We start from the raw sequence: 24,063 nt of genomic DNA on the forward strand, positions 1-24,063 counted from the left end.
AGGAATATAATAGGAAACTAATCCAAATTGCTAATTTTAGCTTGGGGGGGGGGGAACCTTTTTAAAAAACAAAACATTTTCACTTTGCCTCTTTCTGAAAAGTGCAAGAAGTGGATTAAATAGGAATCTGTACACTCTAATTTGGCTGGCTCCAGCCCCCTCTAAGCTTTTCCCACGTTTCTTGCTCAGGCATAGGCAAACTCAGCCCTCCAGAAATTTTGGGACTACAACTCCCATCATCCCTGACTAACAGGACCAGTGGTCAGGGATGATGGGAGTTGTAGTCCCAAAAGCATCTGGAGGACCGAGTTTGCCTATGCCTGTTATTGCTCTTCAGGAGATGGTCACAAAACCCTCCTCTGTCTAAAACAGGAGTTGCCCTTCTCATCATGGGAGGAAGAGAAGAAGACAGCCTGCCCCAATTTTCACTATCTGGGATTTGGTGACACTCCTTGGTTTCACTCTTACAAAGAGTTCTTTCAGGGTTTTTCTGACAATGACATTACTTTTTTCTACTCTGAGCAGATCTGCACCATACATTTAAAACACATGACTTTCCCCCAAAGCATTCTGGGAACCATAATTTCCCCTTCACAGAGTGACAATTCCCAGCACCCTGTACAATGCCCTGGATTTGGAGGAGGGCGGATGCTTACTTTAAAAGTATTCTGTGGGTTTGTCCCAAGAAGAAAAAGAGTCATTGACAAGAACTTTAAGAGAACTCTTTGTTAGGAGTGAAACCAACCAGCAAATGCCACAAAATCCCAAAGAATTAGAATCAAGAACCAGAATGACCAGCTGCATCCTAAACTGAAGAAAGATCAAGGGGAATGAAGACTGGATTTAGCCCTTGTGACTTAGCCTGCAAAAAAAACCCCAACCATTACACCATTTACACAAAGCAGTCTCAGTAGCATGGGGAGCTTAAAAAAATGAGACTGAAGGAGGTCAAAAGAAGAATTAAAAAACAGACAACTGGCATATTGATAGACAAACTGTTCACATAGATGAAACGGAAGAAAGAAGTGTGATGGTTTAGAGAGGAGGTAGGGATCTGAAGAAGCTTTAAAAATAAATAAATTGGGAAAACAATAGCAGTGTGAAGGCATTGGGTATGGTTGTCCCAGGCTACTTGTATAGACTGTTGCATATGGTATGTGGGAATGCATATTTTACTCGTACTGTATGTTACATATCTTTCTTGTTTGTCTACTTGGGATTACAGAGTTAACTTGGAAACCTAGCAAATACCCTACTATCAAGGCTGCCCTGACTCACCCCATGGCAACAAGTAAGGAGGAACTGCCTTGGCAGGATCGGTCAGAGGAAGAGGATGAATGTGAGGTGGGGATGGTTCGAGAAACCCTCCAGGAGACTTCCACAGCCAGCTGCTTTGGAAGCCCCAGCAGAGAAGGGAGTATTGTGTGAGTCAGCTATCACCGAACCTACTGATAGCAAAGTTGTCTGGGCAGCTGAAGAAGCATGTGACCATGGTCGGGTAGTAAGTCAGCTGAGCAGACATAGCCTGGACCGTATCTTAGAACTCTGCTTCTAAACTATTGACTGTGTAACCTGTATCTGCCTATGTTTAAACTGTGAGCTGACTTCTTTGGAATAAGCCTTCCGGAATTCTCCACTGAACAGTCCAAGTACTGTGTCTGAGAGTGGGGGCCAGGACAGAGGCAATGAAATTCCATTGTAGATGTAGGAAAGGCCCATGTCTCCTGTTTCAAAGGTTTCAGCCTACTTAGGGACAGAATCTACATCAACGGGTACCAAGCCTAGAGGGTGATAAGGAAAAGCTCTGAAAGTCTGGGAGATGGGTAAACAAAGGGCTACTTCTCAAGAGTAAGATCCTCGTGAGTTTCGGGACTGTTCAGTCCAGTGAGTGTGGCTGGTGTTTTAACCTACTTCAGTTTTCTATTTTATTCCAGTGGGGATAGATTGGATTTCTGTATACTCTGCATATATTTCTTTTTATTCCACCACCACCCCCAATCTTATTAAACTCTTTTGTTTGTTTCTTAAACCTGCATAACACCCTCACACTTCAGAACCTACAATAACACACTTCTTTAAGAGGCTTTAGGGAGACCCCCAGGGAAACTTGGGAGGCTGACTAGCAAGGGAAATAATTAACCCCTTGTCTGGTGGCAGGGAGGCAGGTTGGCGCTGTGGGTTAAACCACAGAGCCTAGGACTTGCCGATCAGAAGGTCGGCGGTTCGAATCCCCACGACGGGGTGAGCTCCCGTTGCTTGGTCCCTGCTCCTGCCAACCTAGCAGTTCGAAAGCACGTCAAAGTGCAAGTAGATAAATAGGTACCGCTCCGGCGAGAAGATAAAACAGCATTTCCATGTGCTGCTCTGGTTCGCCAGAAGCGGCTTAGTCATGTTGGCCACAAGACCCGGAAGCTGTACGCCAGCTCCCTCGGCCTATAGAGCGAGATGAGCGCCGCAATCCCAGAGTCGGCCACGACTGGACCTAATGGTCAGGGGTCCCTTTACCTTTACCTGTCTGGTGGCAGCAAGTAGTTTAAGGGGGAAGGGTGGGCTGAGGAGAGGGGTACACTCTGTGTGAGCCAGGAATTCCCTTCCTTCAGATGGCACAGGACCCAGGGTGATTGAGAAGTGGCTGTCACAAGCAGGTTTAAAGCAAGAAAGGACTGCACAATGACAAAGATCAAGTGAGGAAGAAAAAAGCAGGACCGTATTTGTTAAGAAGCAAGAGGAAATGACATGAAGAGGCCAAATGGTAGATTTAGCTGAAGAAAGAAGGGAGGCACTGTCAGAGGCAGAAACCGAGGGGATAGGAAGAACATGAAAAAGTAAGAGGATTTGGTAGAAAGGAAGAAACAGATCAAAATGCAGGAAGTAATGAACAGGGAGAAATTTTATCAACAAAATATGGGACAATACTATCTGAATAAATTGCAGGAGGACTGAAGAAAGATGGGTTGGGTTGGTATGTGTTTTTTTTTTTTTTTTAAAAAGTAGCAAATGGATATTGAATACGAGAAGGGGAAGATTGGGTAAGATGAGATACGCAAGCTTGCTTGGCAGAAAATAGGGCAGATGAGTAGGAGGAAAGCATGAATTTATAATGAACAAAACAGGAGAGCAAGATTTGCACCAGAGACATTCAATGGCTCTGATGCAAAAACAAAAACAGGCCATTAAAAGGAGACAACCGAGGTTGAGGAGAAGAAAAGAAAACAAAAGGACACGGGAGCTGTCTGAAGTATGAGAAAGTGCAGAACAAAAAAAAAGCAATGCCGAAAGTTCGAGATTGCTAAAGAGAAGCTCCCCCTCACACACACACCTTAAGGCTCTAAAGGACGCTGATCTTGAAGAAGACTGGAAACTCAAACACACCCAATATGCAATATTTCTTCTATGAATGATTGGTATATTTAATCTCATTTGTAAATAATGTGCCATTGGTTTCCCAAAGCACATGTGTCATTCTGGTCAGATATACTTGCAGTGTAAGTACTTAAGTCCATTATTGGGGGCGGGGGAGGCAAGTAGAAAGAAAACGCTAGCTAGTGCTGCCATTAGGTTGCACAAAAAAGTCTGCTTTCTGGCTGGTTCTGCTTGGGAAGCTATTTGGCTGTTTCAATTATTAGACAAACAACACCTGTGTTTTGGGGAGTAATAGAAACCAGTTTAATGATCTGGAGTGCTAGCAAACAGCATTTAGAGATTTGAGCAGACAGGAGTAATACCTCTGTTACATCCTTGTTACCAGTTAAGCAAAAAGTCAACTTATTTGCTGGCTAATGGTGGAAAAAGTGAAGATATAACTTAAAGCCTAGGCCCAAGTTCTGTTCCCTCAAATCCTTCACCACTTTCAGTAAACATGGTTGCATAGCCTATAGACAGCTACTTCCAAAATGCACCTGAGCTTTTTTCAAAACTGAATTGGTCACCTTGAAGGGGTACAGTTAGGGTTACCCCAGAAAGCCCTAAAAACTGTTTGTGAATTCCCCCCCCCCCAGCCAGGCCTCGGCGTACGCATTTTAAAAACTGCAATTTCCTCTAAGACAAAAAGCACAAGCTAAGCAGTCCTCTTTGTAACAAAAACGCTGTAACAAACCTAGAGCTGAGAACAGAAAACCTTTCGGGTTCCCAGATCTAAGCAACCTTGTCCTGGTACATTGATTTGCAACATACTTCCGGGAACAGAACCAGGGAACGAAAAAAGCAACATTCTATGTAAGAATCTGTGAAGGGGGACAGGGAAAAAGGGGTTTGAAAAAAAGGATAAAGCCTGCTTGTAAAATGTTTTCGGTGCGGCCTGTCTTTTGTGAACTGAATCACACAGGTGCCTCTGCCCTTCCGGATGGCAGAATAAAACGCTCTTTCTCTGGATTAACCCCTTGGTGTCGTTTGGCTCCTTTTGTCTCTGCTCGGGTGCAACAATTATTCCTACCCGTGGATTAAAAAGGCTACATATTTCTGGTGCGTTGGCCGGGAATAACCACGTTCCCCGAGATTGAGGGACAAAGAGGTCCAGGGCGTCACTGCAAGGCGAGCAGCTCAGGATCCTGGGTCAACAGTTCCAGCGCGCATCCTGCCATCTTCGTGGGAGGGACTGGCCACCCGTTCCTGAGTGGACACGCGACAAGTGACGGAGAGAAAGAGCAACGGCCGTGCAGAAAGAAGGTACCTCGAGGAACAAGGTAAGCTCCACAGGGATAGGTGGGAGCAAAAAGAGAGTCTGATCAACTCCGCCAGCAGGGTAGAAGAAGTGCCACTGGTTTTGGTATTGCCCAGAAAAGAAGCAGTAGAGTGCTCTTGGGCCCCGGTCGAAGTCTAAGCGCTGCCGGTTATGGTTGGTTTTGTGCCCAGAAGAAGCAGTAGAGTGCTCTTGGGCCCCGGTCGAAGTCTAAGCGCTGCCGGTTATGGTTCTTTTTGTGTCCAAAAGAAGCAGTAGAGTGCTCTTGGGCCCCGGTCGAAGTCTAAGCGCTGCCGGTTATGGTTCTTTTTGTGTCCAAAAGAAGCAGTAGAGTGCTCTTGGGCCCCGGTCGAAGTCTAAGCGCTGCCGGTTATGGTTCTTTTTGTGTCCAAAAGAAACAGTAGAGTGCTCTTGGGCCCCGGTCAAAGTCTAAACGCTGCCGGTTGTGGTTATTTTTTGGGGGGGAAAGGGGATTGGGGGAGATGCATGGGGTTTTTTTTTTTTCTTTCTGAATGTGCGTGTGGGGACACTCCAGTGAATGTTTTGAGTGTGTGAGACGTTGAAAGCAACGTCCGGCCTGTGACTGAGTGAGAGAAAATAACGTTAGGAGGGCTGAGTGTCCCAGTGTCCCAGTGTCCCCAGGATCCCAGAGTCATGGGAAATAAAAGCAGTAAAACAATTCTTGAGACACCACTACAGAGCTTTCTGGAAAACTGGAAAAAGTGCCATGAAAGCAGAAGAGTGGGGATGTAAACTCAAAAAAAGCAGTCTCCAACATTTATGTGAAGTTGACTGGCCTTCGTATTTACCAGAATGGCCTCCTGGAGGATCCTTTGATCCAAACTTGGTCAACATTTTATGGGGTAACATTTTCAAGGCCCACACAGATCAGATTCCCTATATTTCTATCTGGAAAGCCAATGTGGATCAAAATCCCTCATGGCTTCGGAAAAATAGAATTGTGACTGCCCAAGTCAAACTGTGTTCAGTACAATTACAAGTTAAAAAGCCACCAGTTTTGCCAGTCCTGGAAGAGGAGATAATTACCCCCCACCACCATATGCAGCAACTGCACCAGGGCTAAATGAGGTTCCCCTTACCCAACCCCCTTTTGATGCAAGCAAGGAAGGTGAAGATGATGGTGATGATGATGACTTCAGAAAAACTCTAGATAAAGAGATAAGATGGACTAGTAAGCAGTCTGACAGAGTGTTCCAGTATGTAGAACTTTTTAAAAGAGTGAGCTGGATGTGGCTTCTTGGTTCTAGAAGCAGCACAATGCAAGGATGTGAATTGGCAGTCAGAAAGAAACAGAGCAGAAGGCTTTGAGAGCCGCATAGGACAGAACTGTTAAAAAAGAGACAATTAAACCCAAAGGATTGAAAACCCTGGGATTACAATATTGACCATTGAGGAAATCCGCAAGATACATGCCCTCAGGGCAGCGGACAATACTGATGTTGCAATTGGGGTAGCTAAAACTCCACGTTGATGGCCCACCCACTGACTGTATGACCCCCTGGAGTCATCTGATGTCCAGGACCACAGACCTCTAAGCACCCTAAATCAGAACCCTTCTTTCGAAGAGGACCCAGCCAAAATAATTAGGGGTTTGTCTTCAAGCAGCCAGCAGCCAAAAATGCAAGAGGGTGTCCATGGGAGGGAAAGAAGACGCCTAGGGAAGAAACCAGTGCACCATCTGCAGGCAAGAGGGTCATTGGGAAATGGAATGCCCATAGGCCCCACGCCCGACACACCCCACCCCCACAGGCTGGGAACAATAAGATTTCTCAAAAATGATTTCTTCTCATCTCTGTTCTTGCTAAAAGACTGTTGCAGAAGCAAGTGAACTAACTGTTTCTAACATTCATTCATGCAAGTAACAGGACATAAAGTTTGTTTTTTTGATTTTTTCCCTTGTGCCAGGCACTTGGAGGTAGCTTCAGAGCGTTATCTCTTGACTGCTATCCCAAGAGGATGGTATGGGGTCTGTTTTCCAGCCTACTTAATACCCCCCATGTGGATTCCTGACCAGATACCCTCTGCACCCCCTAGAAGGAGGCGTTCGGCTGACCTAGCAACACTTGCAGGTGGCAGCTCCCAGGATTGGGGCCAAAATCAGTGGCCTCCGGAAAGGATACTGGCCCATTATGCGCCAGCCTCTTGGAATCGGGGAGAGAAAATCTCTGGGGCAAGGGGACCGATCTATAACTTGAACCGCATAATCAGACTCCAGGCAGTGGTAGAGATTGTTGCTAACACGACAGCCACGGCCCTTAGGCTAATTGCCACGCAATTGGATGAGACACGCAATGCGTTTCTCTCAGTCCGATTAGCGTTGGACTTTCTCCTGGCGCAACATGGCGGCTTTTGTGCAGCGTTAAATCTCACCGGTGGGGCCTGTTGCTTTAACATCTCTGATCATGGTGAGGCCATTCGCAATTTGGCAGCAGGACTTGAAACAGTGGCCCATATTCCTACCCAAACTTGGGAGGGATGGGACATGTCATGGCTTGACTGGTTGCCAAAACTAGGATGGGTAAAAGGCCTGTTTTTGCTGCTGCTTGGCCCACTTTTCATTTTGCTAATTTTTTGCTTTTCTGTACCTTGCTTGCTGCAGTGCTTGCATACAATGACACGCAATATGATTTCTCGCATGCTTCGCCCCCAGATTATAGCTCTGACCCGAGAATATCAGCCTGTGCCTTCCTGGGACGAGCCTTTTTGAGAAAAAGGCTGTCCAAAATTGAGAGGTATGGAATGAAGGGGTACAGTTAGGGTTACCCCAGAAAGCCCTAAAAACTGTTTGTGAATTCCCCCCCCCCCAGCCAGGCCTCGGCGTACGCATTTTAAAAACTGCAATTTCCTCTAAGACAAAAAGCACAAGCTAAGCAGTCCTCTTTGTAACAAAAACGCTGTAACAAACCTAGAGCTGAGAACAGAAAACCTTTCGGGTTCCCAGATCTAAGCAACCTTGTCCTGGTACATTGATTTGCAACATACTTCCGGGAACAGAACCAGGGAACGAAAAAAGCAACATTCTATGTAAGAATCTGTGAAGGGGGACAGGGAAAAAGGGGTTTGAAAAAAAGGATAAAGCCTGCTTGTAAAATGTTTTCGGTGCGGCCTGTCTTTTGTGAACTGAATCACACAGGTGCCTCTGCCCTTCCGGATGGCAGAATAAAACGCTCTTTCTCTGGATTAACCCCTTGGTGTCGTTTGGCTCCTTTTGTCTCTGCTCGGGTGCAACAATTATTCCTACCCGTGGATTAAAAAGGCTACAACCTCAGTCCAAAGAAGAATTCCAAAGAACAGTTACACCAATTGCTGAGCTTTGATTTTGTCTGCTGCAAGAAAAACAACAATCTAACAGCACCTTAACGATTAATAGATTTGTTCTGCATTGAGCTTTTGTGGACTGTCTACTTCATCATTTGCCAAGTGTGTACAGAGGAACAAAGCATTAAGGAGGCATAAGCAATAAATAGCTATTACCACAAATCTGTGCCACCTCCCACATTCTGGAAGCTATCCTTAAAAGATCGCAATGCTTGCATTTTGAACCTGGTATTTAACACAGTGCTTGAGATTATTACGATGAGACTGGCTTTCTACGCATTATTACGATGAGACTGGCTTTCTATGCATTTATGATGCATAATTATTTTCCTGCGTTTATATTTAAATATAATATTTAAAAAGCATGAAGAGAAGACTTTTCTATCTATTTAGGATATATCTTGACACTATGCAACTTCTTAAAAAAAATTTTTTTTAAAGAAAATGTTGCTAATTAATTTGACTAAGAGATCTCTAGAGCTTTAGCAGAAGTGCATTTCAGAGGATTTCAAAACATCATATCTTAGCAACAATGCAGTGGAAGAACCTAATTCTCCTTAATCCTCTAGTTAAAATAGGTTAGATGAAATCCTCTTTTGAGCAAAGCAGGAAGATTACTCAATGACATCAGGCAACAGAATCGCCACTGCTTTGCGATTTAATTACTCTGCTATCGAGAATGTGAAAAATCCAAAGTTAACCGGCAATAGACTTTGGATAAGATTTAGATAATTGCAAGTGAGGAAAGGCAACTCCATTACTTATACCCTTTGAAGAAGCTAATGCTTACGCCTCAATGCTGGCAGTATAGCCTTCTTAGATCAACATCGGCTGCTTCAAGGCAATATACTATAGCCAGCACAGCTAGTCCCAACAGAGAGAACACTCACTGCATACAATCTTGTGAAACTAAGGACAAGGCAAATTCATTCATGTTTTGTGACAGAACTAAAAAAAGAAATACAGATAATAAATGTGTATGCAGCTTAAAATAAACACACAAACACACTTGTAAGGTAAGCTCTTTAACAATCTTTGAAGGCTATACCACTAAATCAAAGCTTGGATAATCGAGATTAAGATAAGAAACTGGTGTCTGTGCGGTCTAAAGAGAAAAAAGCCTTTGTTTTTATCTAATCTACGCTGAATTTGTTGCCATGGCAATTAAAGCAGGAGAGATAACTGTATTGTTGTGTTATTCTGCCTTCTAGTTCAGGCTGAACTTCAGCTGAGTTTTCACTTGACAATTATAACAATAGAAACATTACAGTTTCCTGCTTCTTTATCATTGGAGGCAATACTTCAACAAAGTAATGTTGAGTAAAAGGTACAAGGCTGCTGCAGGCTGATATACCAGCAATCAGGTGTCGGTGCCTCTGAAATCAACAAGACTTAGGGAGCAATCCTATACACAAGTAGCTGGTGTAAATTAAAGTTAAACCAGATCCAAACTCTACTCGGCTACAGCCCTACTGCTGGCTGAGATGTCCTAAGCGTGGCAATGGGAAAACAAGCCTTTAAAATAGTCTTTGACTCTTTTTGCTGGCTTATTTTACACCCAAACCTAGACAGCATCTTAAAAAGCAGAGACATCACCTTGCCAACAAAGGTCCGTATAGTTAAAGCTATGGTTTTCCCAGTAGTGATGCATGGAAGTGAGAGCTGGACCATAAAGAAGGCTGATTGCCGAAGAATTGATGCTTTTGAATTATGGTGCTGGAGGAGACTCTTGAGAGTCCCATGGACTGCAAGAAGATCAAACCTCTCCATTCTTAAGGAAATCAGCCCTGAGTGCTCACTGGAAGGACAGATTCTGAAGCTGAGACTCCAATACTTTAGCCACCTCATGAGAAGAGAAGACTCTCTGGAAAAGACCCTGATGTTGGGAAAGATGGAGGGCACAAAGAGAAGGGGACAACAGAGGACGAGATGGTTGGATAGTGTTCCCGAAGCTACCAGCATGAGTTTGACTAAACTGCGGGAGGCAGTGGAAGACAGAAGTGCCTGGCGTGCTCTGGTCCATGGGGTCACGAAGAGTTGGACACGACTAAACGACTAAACAACAAATTTTACACCAGGTTGCCTAGACAAGTGATGAAGCTGCATGGGTTTAGGATTCCACCTAAGTCCCCCCTCTCTGGTCATTGGGTTTCCAGGTTTGTCTGGCGCTCTCTGTGTGGCAGGTAAAGAGCTTGAATCTCCATGTGGGTGGGAGTGCCTTTAATCATAATGCTTGAAATTATTAAGGACACTGTACATGGAGCATGCAAGCTTCAGCCCAGCAGGAGCTGGCTGCAAATTATAGCATTGTCTGCCCTTCTCCCTTCCCCTCTCCCAATTAACCTCCATCTCCAATGCCGTAACAACAGGGGCTTCCCCATGACATCACCAAGGGCTGCTCTTAGATCTCAGGTTTGGGTCCTGAACTCGCAGAAGCTGGGATGCTCCTGACCTGGCAAAGCTACTGGACAGAATTCCCCTTTTTTCACTATGCTGGCTTAAAATATGCAGGGCTCAGCTCAGCCAGTCGGGTACCAGCTGAGCCAAGACAGAGGAGATATGCTAACCTCTCAGCTCAGAGCACCAATAATATTTGAGCTAAAGTCAATATGATAAGATATAATGCCATTATTTTCTCAGTCATTCCTGTTGATCGCAACATGGTTCTGCTCTTTCATAAAACACACACGCAGGAAGTATCCACACCCCCCATAACTATCACAAAAATTCCCTCAAACTTTCATCATATTCATTTTAGTTAAGGACATTTTAGAAGTTCTTGCATTTCTGAATTGTTTTAATTTGATGTGCTAGTCCACAGCATCTCTTGAGTGTATGCGTGCAAGAGAGAGAGAGAGAGAAATAAAACCTATAGCATAACTAGAATAAAAGCAAAATCTTCTTCTTTCTTTCAAAGTATAACTTACTGGTGCACATATTTTTACCTTAAATGCAACACCATAATGTCCCAGCTCCAGAAATATCCCCCCCCCCCAATTTCTTTTCTTAGGTTATAAACCTGTACAAACTTACCTGAGAGTAAGCCCTATTGAATACAAAGAGACTTACTCCTAACTCCCATCATCTGAATAACATCATCTAGTGCTTATGAGTAAACATGTTTGCATAATTATTTTTTTAAAAAAAGCTTGTGTTAACAGTTTTGCAACTTAAGAATTAGATCTAATGAATGTCTCTTTTTTTAAAAAAAAAGGTTTGAACATTATAGTATATTTAAGGCAAAATGCAGCAGAGCAGCATCTTGCAACCAATAGCAATTGGACTGTATGGCACAACAGCCACAGTGCTATATCTGCTATAGCCTCTGCAACACCAGTACCAACTTCTCTGGAAGCTACAAACCCTCCTGAACAGTGTGGCGTAGCTCAGGGCATAGATATCCACTTGGGCAAGAAGAATTACCCCAAATTGTGGACTTGTTGCTTAACCAATTGTAAGTTAGTCATGGTTTTTCTTTTTCTTCTAGTTAAGTGTTAACAAACAAAGCCCTTGAAAGCAAAAGTATTATTTTTTGAGACAAGCAGATGGGGTGTTAACTGCACTTTCCCTAAAGCAATATGTGAAAAAACTTAATTAGCTCATAATTGGCTTTAACTACCCCAAAAGGGAATCATAATTAATTCTAGATTTTAAAAATCGAGTATTTCAGGCTTATGTACATTTCCTTTTGTAATCATTATTGTAGCAATCCCTATCATCTTTCCCATTCATAGCTGTGTTTTCAAATCACTTCTACTGTACTGGGAAGATAAGTATGCACTTATTATAATTTTTTTTTACCTTCTTGAAATTTTAAAGTATTCCAGCAAACAGACACTGGGAAGTTTTAGGTCAAAGTAGGATATGGGTGCATTTAAAACAAACAGACACACACCCAAATATTTCGAAGTAAATGCTACTGACAATAAAAAAGGACCATTTGCAGGCTAGCGTTTAAGATTGGAAAGCAAGAGACCAATTTTTAAACACATGTTACTGATGAATTCTTAAAAGGAACAGATCTCACATGAGATCAGAATGCCAGGCCCCATAATAATACAAAGCATCAGTATGTCAGCAGAACGTATCTCCAAAAGACATAGAACACTTCAGAAGCCATGAACTTGTCAAAGGTCTACAACTGCCAAGTCATTCTAAACAGAGAAGAGCCAGCTGTCCTATTCAGGCAGAACAGGCAATTGCCGCTGGCTGCAAAGGAGTTTAGTGACCACTAAATGCTGGAATCATCGCATGCTGCAAGGGACATATCTTTCAGACTGCCTGAAACAGCAAACAACTTCATATTTAGACTGCTCCATATTCCACATACAATGTTTGGTCACAGACTATACTATAGATGGATACAGTCTTTGACATCTATGGCAGAAAATATTTTAAAACCAGAAGAAAATGTGGATATTAACTCATCACTAACTAGCCCCTGTGTGATGGAATCCCAGCACATTAGCAAAAAGCAGCTGATCTTCCATAAATGAACTTTTCCTAGTTAAAACTGTATGCAAAGCAGATATTCAGTGTTACAGTAGTAGCCCTTTCTACAAAAGGAAAGTTATTGATGAAATTTAATCAGAAATTCCTCCTGGCAATATGAATTAGTAACAATACTAGGAGCATTCTAATATTGACCATCCAATTTTGCACATTTTCCAAATGTCAGCTTGGAGGTAGAGATTTGGTCCTTCTGAGCAGAAGTCATTAAATGCCCAAGGCAACTAGCAACTCAGACCCATCCTTCAAGCTGACCTGTAGCACCCATGGACCTGATTGTGAACTGAAGAGATTTTTTTTGTTCTCACCCATGCAATGTTCAAGTACTGTTTATTTAAGTACTAAAGGAGTACTTTGAAGTATCTTTCCAGTCTTAAAGACTCTCAAACTTATCCAGGAAAGAACAGAACAAAAGGAAAGGTTCGTGATAAAAGTTTTCACTTAAGATTTGGAAAACCAAACAAAATTGACTGTAGGAGTTCTCGTGCTCAGCTCTCAATACTAACAGATTATTGTTGACTGAATTAAAGTGGAATCTACTTATCAGAAATAAAAAGTGTGTACTTCACTGCTGCTCCAACACAAAAAGCTGACGGCCAACAACAAAAAAATCTCATCCATATATTGCTGCATAAGCCCATTTTCCAACTGCATAATGAAAACAACAAAATAAAAATAAAACAAAATAAAAATAAAATAAAATCGGTATTTGCATATTTTGCTTTTGAAAGCAAGTGCAGCTTAGGAAGAATACATTAGCAGTGAAGCACTTTATAAATGATTAAAAGGAAGTCAATTTAGGCTGCAATCCCCACTGAATAAATATTTCCATATATATTAAAGCAAAAAGCTGTAGTGAAGACAACATATTCTCCTCCAAAACAAAAACAAAAAAAGCCCTGTATCTGGTATTCAAGTAACTGAAGACATATATTTCCCAATCCCATATAGATCTTGTATAGTAGAACTGTTTTGATCAGTCCCCCTTAAATCAACAGTACTGTTTTCTACATTTTTATAACACTTTGGGTTTGAAACTGAGACAGATCTGCCTGCCATTCTCACATGACTTTCATGGAAGTAGTCTATTGAAGCAGAAGTAGTCAATATACTCAGATAAGTATTTGCAAGACGCATTATCCAAAATTCTAGAGTCATAGAATTGTAGAGTTGGAAGGGGACCCAAGGGTCATCTAGTCCAACCCCCTGCAATGAGGAATCTTAGCTAAAGCATCCATGACAGATGGCCATCCAACCTCTGCTTAAAAACCCCCAAGGAAGGGGAGTCCACCACCTTCCAAGGGAGACGGTTCCACTGTTGAACAGCTCTTACTGTGAGAAGGTTTTTCCTGATGTTTAGTCAGATGTTTAGTCCTGATGTTTAGAGGGATGCAATTCTTGAGAACCACTGCTTCTTTTTACAGGACGGAACTTGCCACAAACCGAAATTGCCCAATGAGATTAAGTCAGGCCATTTTTGCAAATGTGTTTCACAAATGTATCTTGTCTTTTTTTTTTAAAATAATATTTATTAAATGTTTTATAGTTATAAAAAAGAAAAAACAATACATACATTAAACAGACAATACATCAACAATACAATACAACAATACATCAAAAAACAAACAAAAACACACATCCAAATTTCATATCTGTATCTTTCATTTGCTTATTTCCTCAACTTCGTCACACCTCCCTTTTTTGTATTCTAGTTCAAATTATCTGGTTCAACAAATCCTTTCACAAATGTATCTTGTCAGCTCTTCTTTGACACTAGAGCAGTTCATCAGGGTGGGAAGGGAAGCTGTTAATTTGAATTCTGAAAGTCAATGTTACTTTTAGTAGCCTTAAATGGTATAGGCATACAGTATTTTTTTTCTAGGCCAAAGTCATTCTGACAATACAAAATCAAATTGTTCTGCAATGACTGCTAGTCATTAAAAAATTGCAGCTAAATACAATTATAAATAAGTCTAAGAATGACAGAATACTTCCTGCTGCACATTTTAAAAAAACTGTGCTGCTGCTTTTGTGCATTTGAGAAGCAATCAGCAATTGCACCCGGACTGTTTCACTGTGGGATAAATTACACATAAAACAAAACTGGCTTTAGCATATAATAAAGAGCTCCAAAGAGCATTGTAACTGTGCAGAACCACTGGAAATTACATAATAAATATATGTTTTTTATAAAAGAAACAACCCTATTGTAATTCAATTTTAAATTTTAAAAGTGAATAATGTAGCTAAATACAACATTATCACCTCCAGTGTTGTAATACAGAGACATTTTCAAGGAAACTACAACAAATGTTTGTTTTTATTACTTCAAGCGTAGTTAAGTACAAGGAAACAAAAATGTTTTAAATTCAGTATGCCCTAGCAGTTTCAGACCAAAATCTTAAGGACACTTCAAAGACCCATGACCTCCTCGTGTAATTTTATACTTCACCTCCATGACCTGAATAATGCATAATATAAAGGTCTTCCATTATTTATCATCATCCAAAAACCAGAGACTAAATTCACATGTTCTGACGTAGTTCCACTGCGTGCAAGTAGCTGCTCACCTGAGTGTTATATTCATGCAAGCTTATGTATGCAACACACAACGGCAACTCCTGTAAGCGGGGATTTCTATTTACTCTTCACTCATTGAACCTGCCATTGCGTCTTTCATCAAGAATATACGTGCTGTCCACAAACCTGCTCCATAGCGTTGGCTGCAACCCCCAGAACAGATTTGGGGGTACATGGGGGATCAGAGGGGGAGGGGAACATATCACTGCACAAGCAGAAATCCTTGCACTGACAGAATGTTCACTTTAGCATTGACTATAACCAACTGTTCTTATCTCATATTGCTCATATGTTGCTTCAATCACAAGAGCTCCAGTGAGTGCAACAGATGAAGGATCTGAGAAACATCAGGAGAAAACGCTCAGAATTCCAATAAATTGGTTACAGGAGGGGGGGTGAGCACCCTACTGCGTTTCACATCAGCGCTACTGCACCTTCTGACAATTCCATAAAACATTGCTATCTCAGTTGTATACTCAACTGTTATTCTTGTTGCTTGTTTGGTTTTCTGACTCGGCAATCGTCATTCCTGAAGTTCATCTGTTCAGCTGTTTTAATTAAGCAGTTTTATACTTCAGCTGACTGGTTATATGCTTGTAAAATTATTTCTATGTTATCTTATGCATATTGTCCTTATGTTAATCACTGTATTATTGTGGCCAATGGCTGAAACAAACAATGTAATTAATATTCAATTTAAGGGTTTTCCCCCCTTTTGTTTTATAAGCCTAGCCAACAACTTTCCCCCACCACCGTCCCCATTAGCTCTTCCCCACGTCCCTCCTTTATTCTGTATAACATATTGACATTTTTTCTCAAGCCAACTGCAGACAATGAAAAGCAAGTAGGTTATTTACAAACGAACAGCTAGTTAAGAAATTCTGCACTGGATTTTGATCTTTAAAGACAGAAGGTCTCCTAAAAACCTTCCCTGTTATACCTCCCACCCAATTTCATGCTAGTGGACACCTGGCTGTCCATTTTTATTGACAGCATCTCCTTTCATCCTGCAAACATGGCCAGATGCATAAGAAGACAGGGCTCCTGCTATGTGTGAAGATACCTGCTGCAATACCTGTTAGATTCCCTCTTCCATACAACAACTAAAGGTGCAGGAGCCCTCTGGTAACCCACCCTACAACTTACCCACATCAAAGTCTTAGTAGTTTCTGCGACATTTACTTTCCCCAGCTAACAAACTTTATATTGCCCAATCCTTGCAGGGAATAGAAACATGTCCTTTTTTTGCCTGTACACCAATTAACAACAATGGCAATTCTATCTCAAGTTCATCTTTGGACAGGCCACATGAGCAAGGTAGTTGCATGTACTGCATATCACATGTACGGCGTCTAGCAGGTACAGCACTGTCCCTGTGAATCTACAGAAGTGTCCCAAGCCTTCAGCCCTGCATTTCTGGTTTCTCCATAGCACATACAAATAGGAGCCAGCAGTTGTAAATTTAGATCATCCTATTACGCTCGCCCTAATGGCGTAGTAGCAAACACAGGGATTCAAAAACTAAATGTGAAACTGGTGTTTGCAGATACCTGTTCAGCCTTAAAGCACAGGGCAATTTGGAGCAAGTGAACGGACGCTTTACAACCCAGGCTATAAAACTGCCGCATTCTATAAGTGTAAGATTACAATGCTAAATTCCTTTTCGTGTCTAGAACAACCACAGTCAAAGATGGTGCCAGCTCATGGTTGGAACAGCCCAAGTTCTTTTTCCATAGGACCTCACCCCCATAAAACACAACACATGGTTTGCGTAGTTTTGAAGTCATAGCACAAATTTCTATACACACAGGCTGGAATTCGATGCTATGCTATGACATACCTTCCATCTGCAAAAACATTTCACCTTGCCATGCATAACAGTCCTCTCTCTGCTCTTCGATAGGGGATTCTCCCAACCCCCTCAGAGCCAATTTCAGGGAGCATGGGGTAAAGAAGGGGAAACCCTAATGTTCCCTCAAAAGCCCTTGCACAGGGCGTCCGCTGATGGGGCTGGTTAGGTGAATCCCATCCACAGTTATTTTTTTATTGATGAACCTGATCTGCCATCTTTAACTGCATTTCATATACTTCTCCCCATCTGGCCCTCTGAAACACTTCCCTATGTAGGCACAATTATTAAATAAGCCCATAGACCTGATCCTGTTACTTGATCTGTTTGGACAGAGACCTGCATTGTCTTCAGCGGTTATTCCTTTCTCAGTATTGCAGTTAATGAAGATTAGTATGCAAAAGTGCATTCAAGTTCCCTACTCAACACATGCAGGGAAATTTCCTACATGAGACGTTATCTACAGACCCTGTTTATATACTCCAAGTATTTTCTTTTCTAGTTACTTCTTCTCAACATTTGTTTCCAGGCTAGAGTTTTGCAGTTATGCAGAGGAACCTGAGTTCAAATCTCCTTTCAAGATGAGGCTTACTGGGACCAATCCTTGTCTCTCCACCCAACCTACTTTATAGGTTTGCTGCTAGGATAAAATGGAAACAGATCCATCCTTGTTGACTTGGGAGATACAAATGCAGTGCACTGAACTTGCCCATGTTTTTAAAATAATTTACTTATTTATGAATTGCCTTTTATATCCATCTCAATGAAATTTACATACATTCCATAAAAACAGCCAAAAATAGTTTTACAAACAATACAAAAACAACTAAAGATGGGTTTATAAACAGAGGCGGAGACATTTTAATCCAATTGGAAAAGCTTGTGAAAAACAAAAATGTCTTCAATGGTTTCTGGAAAATATAAAGAGTGGGGTGCCTGACTTATCTCCACAGGGATACTGATCCGCAAAACATGGGCAGCCACACTGAAAGAAAGCCCTGCTCTGAGTTACCAGGCCTCTGATATTTTAAGGGCTTGAAGGTGTAACTCTCCTGCTGAAGAGATAAGGTGATCTTTCAAGCCTGAGCTGTACAGGGCCTTATAAGTTAGTATCTGTAATAATGACTAATGACAAAATTAAACCCTGTCTCCAGTTATTATAGGTTGTAGTGAAGACTCCACCTTTTAGCTTGTTCCTGCAGCTACTTTCATTTTCCTACACAGCTGTGTTCATCAATAAACTGACTTTGTCTGGGCTTACAAAGCGAGGAGGACTATCCTACATTAAATAAGAACATGAACAGCACCAAAACTTTGAATTTGGCCCAGTAACAGATCGGCAGCCAGTTCAAATCCCGCAAACATGGTGTTATATATGCTGGCAGGAATTTTCTGCCCACAAGCAACCTAGCCACAAACTTCTCTATTTCCTCCTTGTGTTCTCTTCAAGTTGTCTTTATTGGATTGTAAGATATTTGGAGGCTTGTATCTGTCTACTTTTTCCTATGTAACTTGGTAAGCCAACACATACATTATTTACACAGGCTCATCAGTGCATCAGCTCAATAAATATGCCATTTACCTCATCCTAGTTTTTACTTGGAAAGCTATCTAAAAGGTCTCAACGCCAGCTTGTAAATTTCTTCACAAGCCTTTTTAAATGCTTTTGTTTCTATTTGGTTGCTCTTCTAGGCAGCTTATATGGTTTTAAGCCCGTTTCAATTCACTCAAATACAGAATGGGGCTGAACAGGGTGCAAATCCTTTGGAAATTAAAAGTGCTCAAGTACAGAGCTTGCACCACAAAACCTGCAGCATTGTTAAGTTTGGCCACAGCACCTGGAAGCTCATTGCATAGCAGGGCTGGGGAGCCTTGGGCCTGCCAAACGTTGATAAACTACAATTCCCATCAGCCCTAGCAAACATGGCCTATGGCTAGGGATTGTGGGAGTTGTAGCTCAGCAAATTCGGAGGTAGAGGGCAAAGGTTCTACATACACCTGGTATAATGAATGAAGTGTGCTTGACTACTGGTGAAAAGTGTGTGTGTGTGTGTGTGTGTGCACACGCACACACACACACATTAAGACGGAGGATCAGATGGTTTTCTTTACGATAAGGCTGCAGCACTGTGCATCTTCACAGAAACAAAGAAAGCCTGAGTGTCCCACTAGTGCCTGGGAATTGATCCTGGTGTGTATATGTATATGCATATGCATGTGTGTGTGTGTTTGTGTGTTGTTGTTGTTTAGTCGTATCCAACTCTTCGTGACCCCATGGACCAGAGCACACCAGGCACTCCTGTCTTCCACTGCCTCCCGCAGTTTGGTCAAACTCATGTTGGTAGCTTCAAGAACCCTGTCCAACCATCTTGTCCTCTGTCGTCCCCTTCTCCTTGTGCCCTCCATCTTTCCCAACATCAGGGTCTTTTCCAGGGAGTCTTCTCTTCTCATGAGGCAGCCAAAGTATTGAAGCCTCAGCTTCAGGATCTGTCCTTCCAGTGAGCACTCAGGGCTGATTTCCTTAAGAATGGAGAGGTTTGATCTTCTTGCAGTCCATGGGACTCTCAAGAGTCTCCTCCAGCACCACAATTCAAAAGCATCAATTCTCCGGCAAGCAGCCTTCTTTATGCTCCAGCTCTCACTTCCATACATCACTACTGGGAAAACCATAGCCCTACCTTACACTGTTTATTATTAAAAACGTGTGTATGATGTCTTTTAAGATTATACCCTTTGTTGTGTTCAGCAAGTCTTTTATTTCCACCTCGCACTCAAGTGTGCAAGGTGTGTGTGGATGTGTGGATGCCATCCCACCAAGAAAACGTTTCTACTTGTCTGATTGTGGGTGGGAGGTAGATATGGCAGCATGTTATTACCCTTATCTGTGATGACAGAGGATTACGGCAAATCTACAGGAGTGCTCAGCCTGCAGAGATGCTGTAATGGGTGAACAACTCAGCTTCCCAATAATCTCATGTCTGGCCCTTATGTTGTCAAGATACACTGGGCAGTGTATGGGCAGCACCTGCTTAACAGAGGCAATTATAGGGTAGCGAGACCATTTCAGCCACCCTGGGTACCGCACTGCAGGGGGCACCAGAACAATGCTGTGGATTGTGGAATGAAGCACGCGAGGCGGAGGCCACCAAATGTTAGTCTCGCATAGGACACCACTGAAATTTGAGAGCCCGAAGTTCACCACTGTGCTGACAACCCAGAAGCCAAAGGAATGCCTGAATAAGATTTACAATGGTTGGGAAATCCTCTTACCAGTCACGGAAGTGGTAAAACTAGAATAAAATTTACCCAAAACAGTAACAAATTATGAGTTGTAGCAAATGCTCAGAATAGATCCACTGAAGTTAATAGGCATGACTAACCAAGTTTTATTAATTTCAATGGGTCCACTCCAAGTATATTTATTGGCATCATTTCCATAGTTTATACACTTAAGACTTTCTTGGCACAAAATTTCTGTGTCTTTATTTATTTAGAATGGAGTATGCACACAACTTTGCCTGCTCTATAGGCTAGCAACTCAAGAAACAACTGATACGACCACAGCCCTTCCAAAATCCTAAATAATATACAATTAGCTACTCGATGCTCATCTTGACCTACCACATTATCATTCTTCAGCATTTGCAAACAAAGTACAGTAACTAAAAAAGCAGTCCTGCAAATGTGTGCTCAGAAGACCTACTGCACTCAATGGGGCTCATACCCCAGGTAAGCATGAATTGGATTGCGGACTAAAACCAACCAACACACACTATTTTACATGGGTTTCCCTCCACCTTTTTAGATAAGAAAGCACACATTGTATCAGCATGCTCAGGAAAACACAAACAACTAAGCAATGGCTGCCTGCTGGAGACAATAATGTATAATATGCCTCAAGGGCTTTTTGTTCTGACCTCAGCGCAAATCATGAGACTATCAGACTCATGACGGATCACTTACTGGAAAGCTTCAGAAAGAAGGGGAGTTTGTAAACAGACAGGCTCCAGAGCCTTATTACATACACGAGCATCATAAAATGTGCATATCTGTCAATCTGTTTACACTGTGGTTTTTCGAAACCTTAACTGTAGCAAAAGGTTTTCTCTCTCTCTCTCTCTCTCTCTCCACAGGACTCCTAATGAAGTACAAGATCAAATACAAACTGGCACCCCATTTCTACAATGCTTACCATTGGCTTTCAGCTGAACTAATTTCCCACTACATCCTTACACACCTCAAACCAAACATATTTACCTTATTTTCCTGACTATAAGATGCCGCCATGTATATGACGCCCCCTATTTTTGGGAACTCAGATTTAAGAAAATCCACCCTCGGCACTACCTGTGTATAAGATGCCCCCTAATTTTTGACATTAATTTTTAGGGGGGAAACCTAGTCTTATAATGGAAAAATATGGTAATTGGAAGTAACTTCAGTTACTGTAGGCAGTCATTCTTCACACAATTTTCTGAAAGTAAACTCCACTGGAGTATATGATGCAAGTATTATTTAGGATTAGTGCAATGGTTTAGTGCAGCTATCCAACCAATTGTCATCTGTTGCTGACCTTCAGAGGCAACTGTTGAGAACCATTTTCTTAATTCGATTTAAAGAGGCTTAAGAAAGCGCTGGCAACACATGTCAATTAATTTTGAGTGTTGCTGGCCTATTAGCTTTCCCCAAGTATAAATTACAGCAAGCAAATCATATGCTGGACTGAAATGTTCATGGCCACACTCTGCCCGGCCAAGTAGAAGGGTAATCTAATGTTATTTGATCAGTTCCAAATAGTTTTCAGCCTCCAGTTGCCAAGAGAAGGAAGCTGTGCTGCCAGCAGTGAAATAAATTTTTTTTAATTGGTTTTATTAGAGATTTTCTTGGGTTGCAAAAGTACATACAGCACCTCTATTTTCAGATCATAAGGTTCTTTCTACAGATCCCAGTTATATTATTTGTAAGACTTTAATGCTGTATAAAGCATAATTTTTAAAAAAGTAAATTAGAAAGTTGAAAAAGAGATGATGGTTGTGCCTACGCTTGTTTACACAAAAGCAGTGCTTTTTCCCTTAAAAAAAAATGCTTAGGGGTACTCTCATTTTCCTACTCATTTTGAAATACTGCCCCTCAATGAGGCCAAATTTAGATTCACAAAATGCTTAGGGGTATGTGTACCCCTACGTCCCCCCAGAAAAAAGCACTGCACAAAGTAATCCTATGACATGTAACTTGGTAGTAAGCCACAGGGCAAGGAGTGGGATTTACTGGCAAAAAAATGGACATAGAACCAGGCTGCAAAACAGTGATCCCAAACCCATTTATTTAGGTTTAAGCCATGCCCAGCATCAGGCTGCAGGTAAGTCAGCGCCACTGAGCCTTCCAGGTAAATGTGTCTAAAAGCAGGCGGGAGGCCGATTTCCTAAATTCGCCTATTTAGAAGCAAACTGCACTCAAGTGTAATAGGACTATCGACCGTAGATGAGGCACAACATCTATGAATGGGAAGGAGGAGACGCATCATCGAGGGCTTCAACCCTTCCTTTTTATCTCTAGGAAAATCTAAGGGGAGCGGCGGATCATTTGTCTCCGGGGATCAACATTTCACAGACAGAGAGATGAAACGAAGAGGGACGCGCTGGGCTTTGCTCCCTTCGGGTCTGCGATGCCCTGAAATTAAAGAAAGCGACATCTTCGCTGGGCTCGGGTGCCAGCGCGCCATGCCTGCGCGCAAGGGAGCGCTTCCACACTATGAGATTTCCCATATTTTTTTTGCTTTGGCGCGCTCGGCAGGACGCCTTGGCAACGGCAGGCAGCGCCGACCCCTGCCCGGATACTCACGTATCTATTAATAAGAGTCCTGAGGCGGCTGCAATCCATGGCGAGGCGACGGGCAGCTGCTCAGGCGGCTCTCAGCCTCCTCCTGCGCCGCCGCCGCCGCCGCCGCCGCCTGCTCCTTCTGCTACAGGCGGGAGACTCCAGCCAGGGGGAGCTTCTCTCTCTGCCTCTCGGTCGCCGCCGCCGCCGCTCTGCTACTTCCTACATCCACCACCACGCCGGAGTTTCTGTCTCATGGCAGCCGCGGCCACATCCCTGCCCTGCCTTGACCTGCCGGGGATTCTTGGCGGGCGATTCTTCCGCTCAGTCATGCGTGCGCCAGGCTGGGGCGCCTCGGTTGCCTCTGCCCATGTGCGCTCAGCCAGCCAGCCGTCCCCGGCAGCTCGTTCCGAAAAGGCGGCGGTGGAGGAGGAGCAGCAGGAGGATTATGGGGGGGGAACAAAAGGCAACTTTGCTCGGAGACTTGCGCAGGTAGCAGGGCGGCAAGGCCGGCTCCCCCCCGCGCTTCAGTGCTTCAGGAAACTTGGCCCCTAAGCCCGGCTGCTTCCCGCGCAATGGCTCTCCGTGTGGCGAGCTCCCCGAGAGCCTCGGGGTCTTCTCACTCGCGCTTTGATCTTTCCCTTGCTTAGCCAGTCAGCTCACGTCATACGGTGCGGGCGAGCATGCGCGCTCCGAACTTCTCCAGTACAACAACACACACCCCTTTACGCCTCCCTCCCCTCTCTCTTTGTAATATAGATATTTTGCACACGGGCGCGCTCAACGTTGAGCGCATTACCTGAAGCTTGAGCCTGGGCTTGGCTCCGTACAGAAGTCACCCGGCCAAGCAAAAATTAAAAAGAGGTGGAGAGGCGAGAAGGAAAGGATGAGCTGTTCCACATCCGCCGGTGTGTGTGTGTGTGTGTTGCAATAAATGGAGAGCATCAAAAGCCTTTTTGTGCCCTGTGTCTTCTACAAGGAAGCTGTGAGAGCTGCTTTTTGTTTTGTTGGCTCGGCCAGTGGGGGCGTTTAGTGGGAGCGGAGAAACAACCCCCGCAACAACTTCCGTCCAAACTGCCTCTCCAGGAATGTACAAGGGGAATGGGCTGATGGTAGGGGGATTATGCACAGAAGACGAGAAAGGCTTCATGTGTTGCAGATCTGAGAAAATGGCCAGGGAAGCGCGGCTATAAAGAAGGGGACCTGCTGCCAACAAGCCGTTTCCGTTTGTTTCCTGAGATCACTCCCCTCGCCACCACAGAGGTAGCAGTAGCTAGGTGACGGCTGCCTA

The 24,063-nt window shown here is 43.1% G+C and overlaps 1 protein-coding gene and 1 long non-coding RNA gene across 9 annotated transcripts in view; one reads left to right on the forward strand and one right to left on the reverse strand.

Moving 5' to 3' along the window:
* ATP11A (ATPase phospholipid transporting 11A) overlaps nt 1–23,746 on the reverse strand; it is a 112,259-nt gene extending 88,513 nt beyond the window's left edge. For 4 of the 8 annotated variants that reach the window (XR_014510436.1, XM_083437638.1, XM_083437635.1 and 1 more), the window contains exon 1: nt 22,797–23,440. Coding sequence is in view for 5 of the 8 variants with exons in the window: in XM_083437638.1 (XP_083293764.1) it covers nt 22,797–22,835 (39 nt within the window). In the remaining 3 variants the exon portion in view is untranslated. Of the gene's footprint in view, nt 1–22,796 lie in introns of all 8 variants that reach the window. The other 4 variants (XR_014510434.1, XR_014510435.1, XM_083437636.1 and 1 more) reach the window with 3 other exon arrangements.
* Nucleotides 3,929–4,862, forward strand: LOC310676913. The gene is made up of 2 exons (XR_014510788.1): nt 3,929–4,461; nt 4,637–4,862. It is a non-coding gene; the product is annotated as an uncharacterized lncRNA (long non-coding RNA).
* Nucleotides 23,747–24,063: the final 317 nt, after the last annotated feature.

This window comes from Podarcis tiliguerta, assembly GCF_965153285.1.
Source record: "Podarcis tiliguerta genome assembly, chromosome: 4".
Taxonomy (NCBI): domain Eukaryota; kingdom Metazoa; phylum Chordata; class Lepidosauria; order Squamata; family Lacertidae; genus Podarcis; species Podarcis tiliguerta.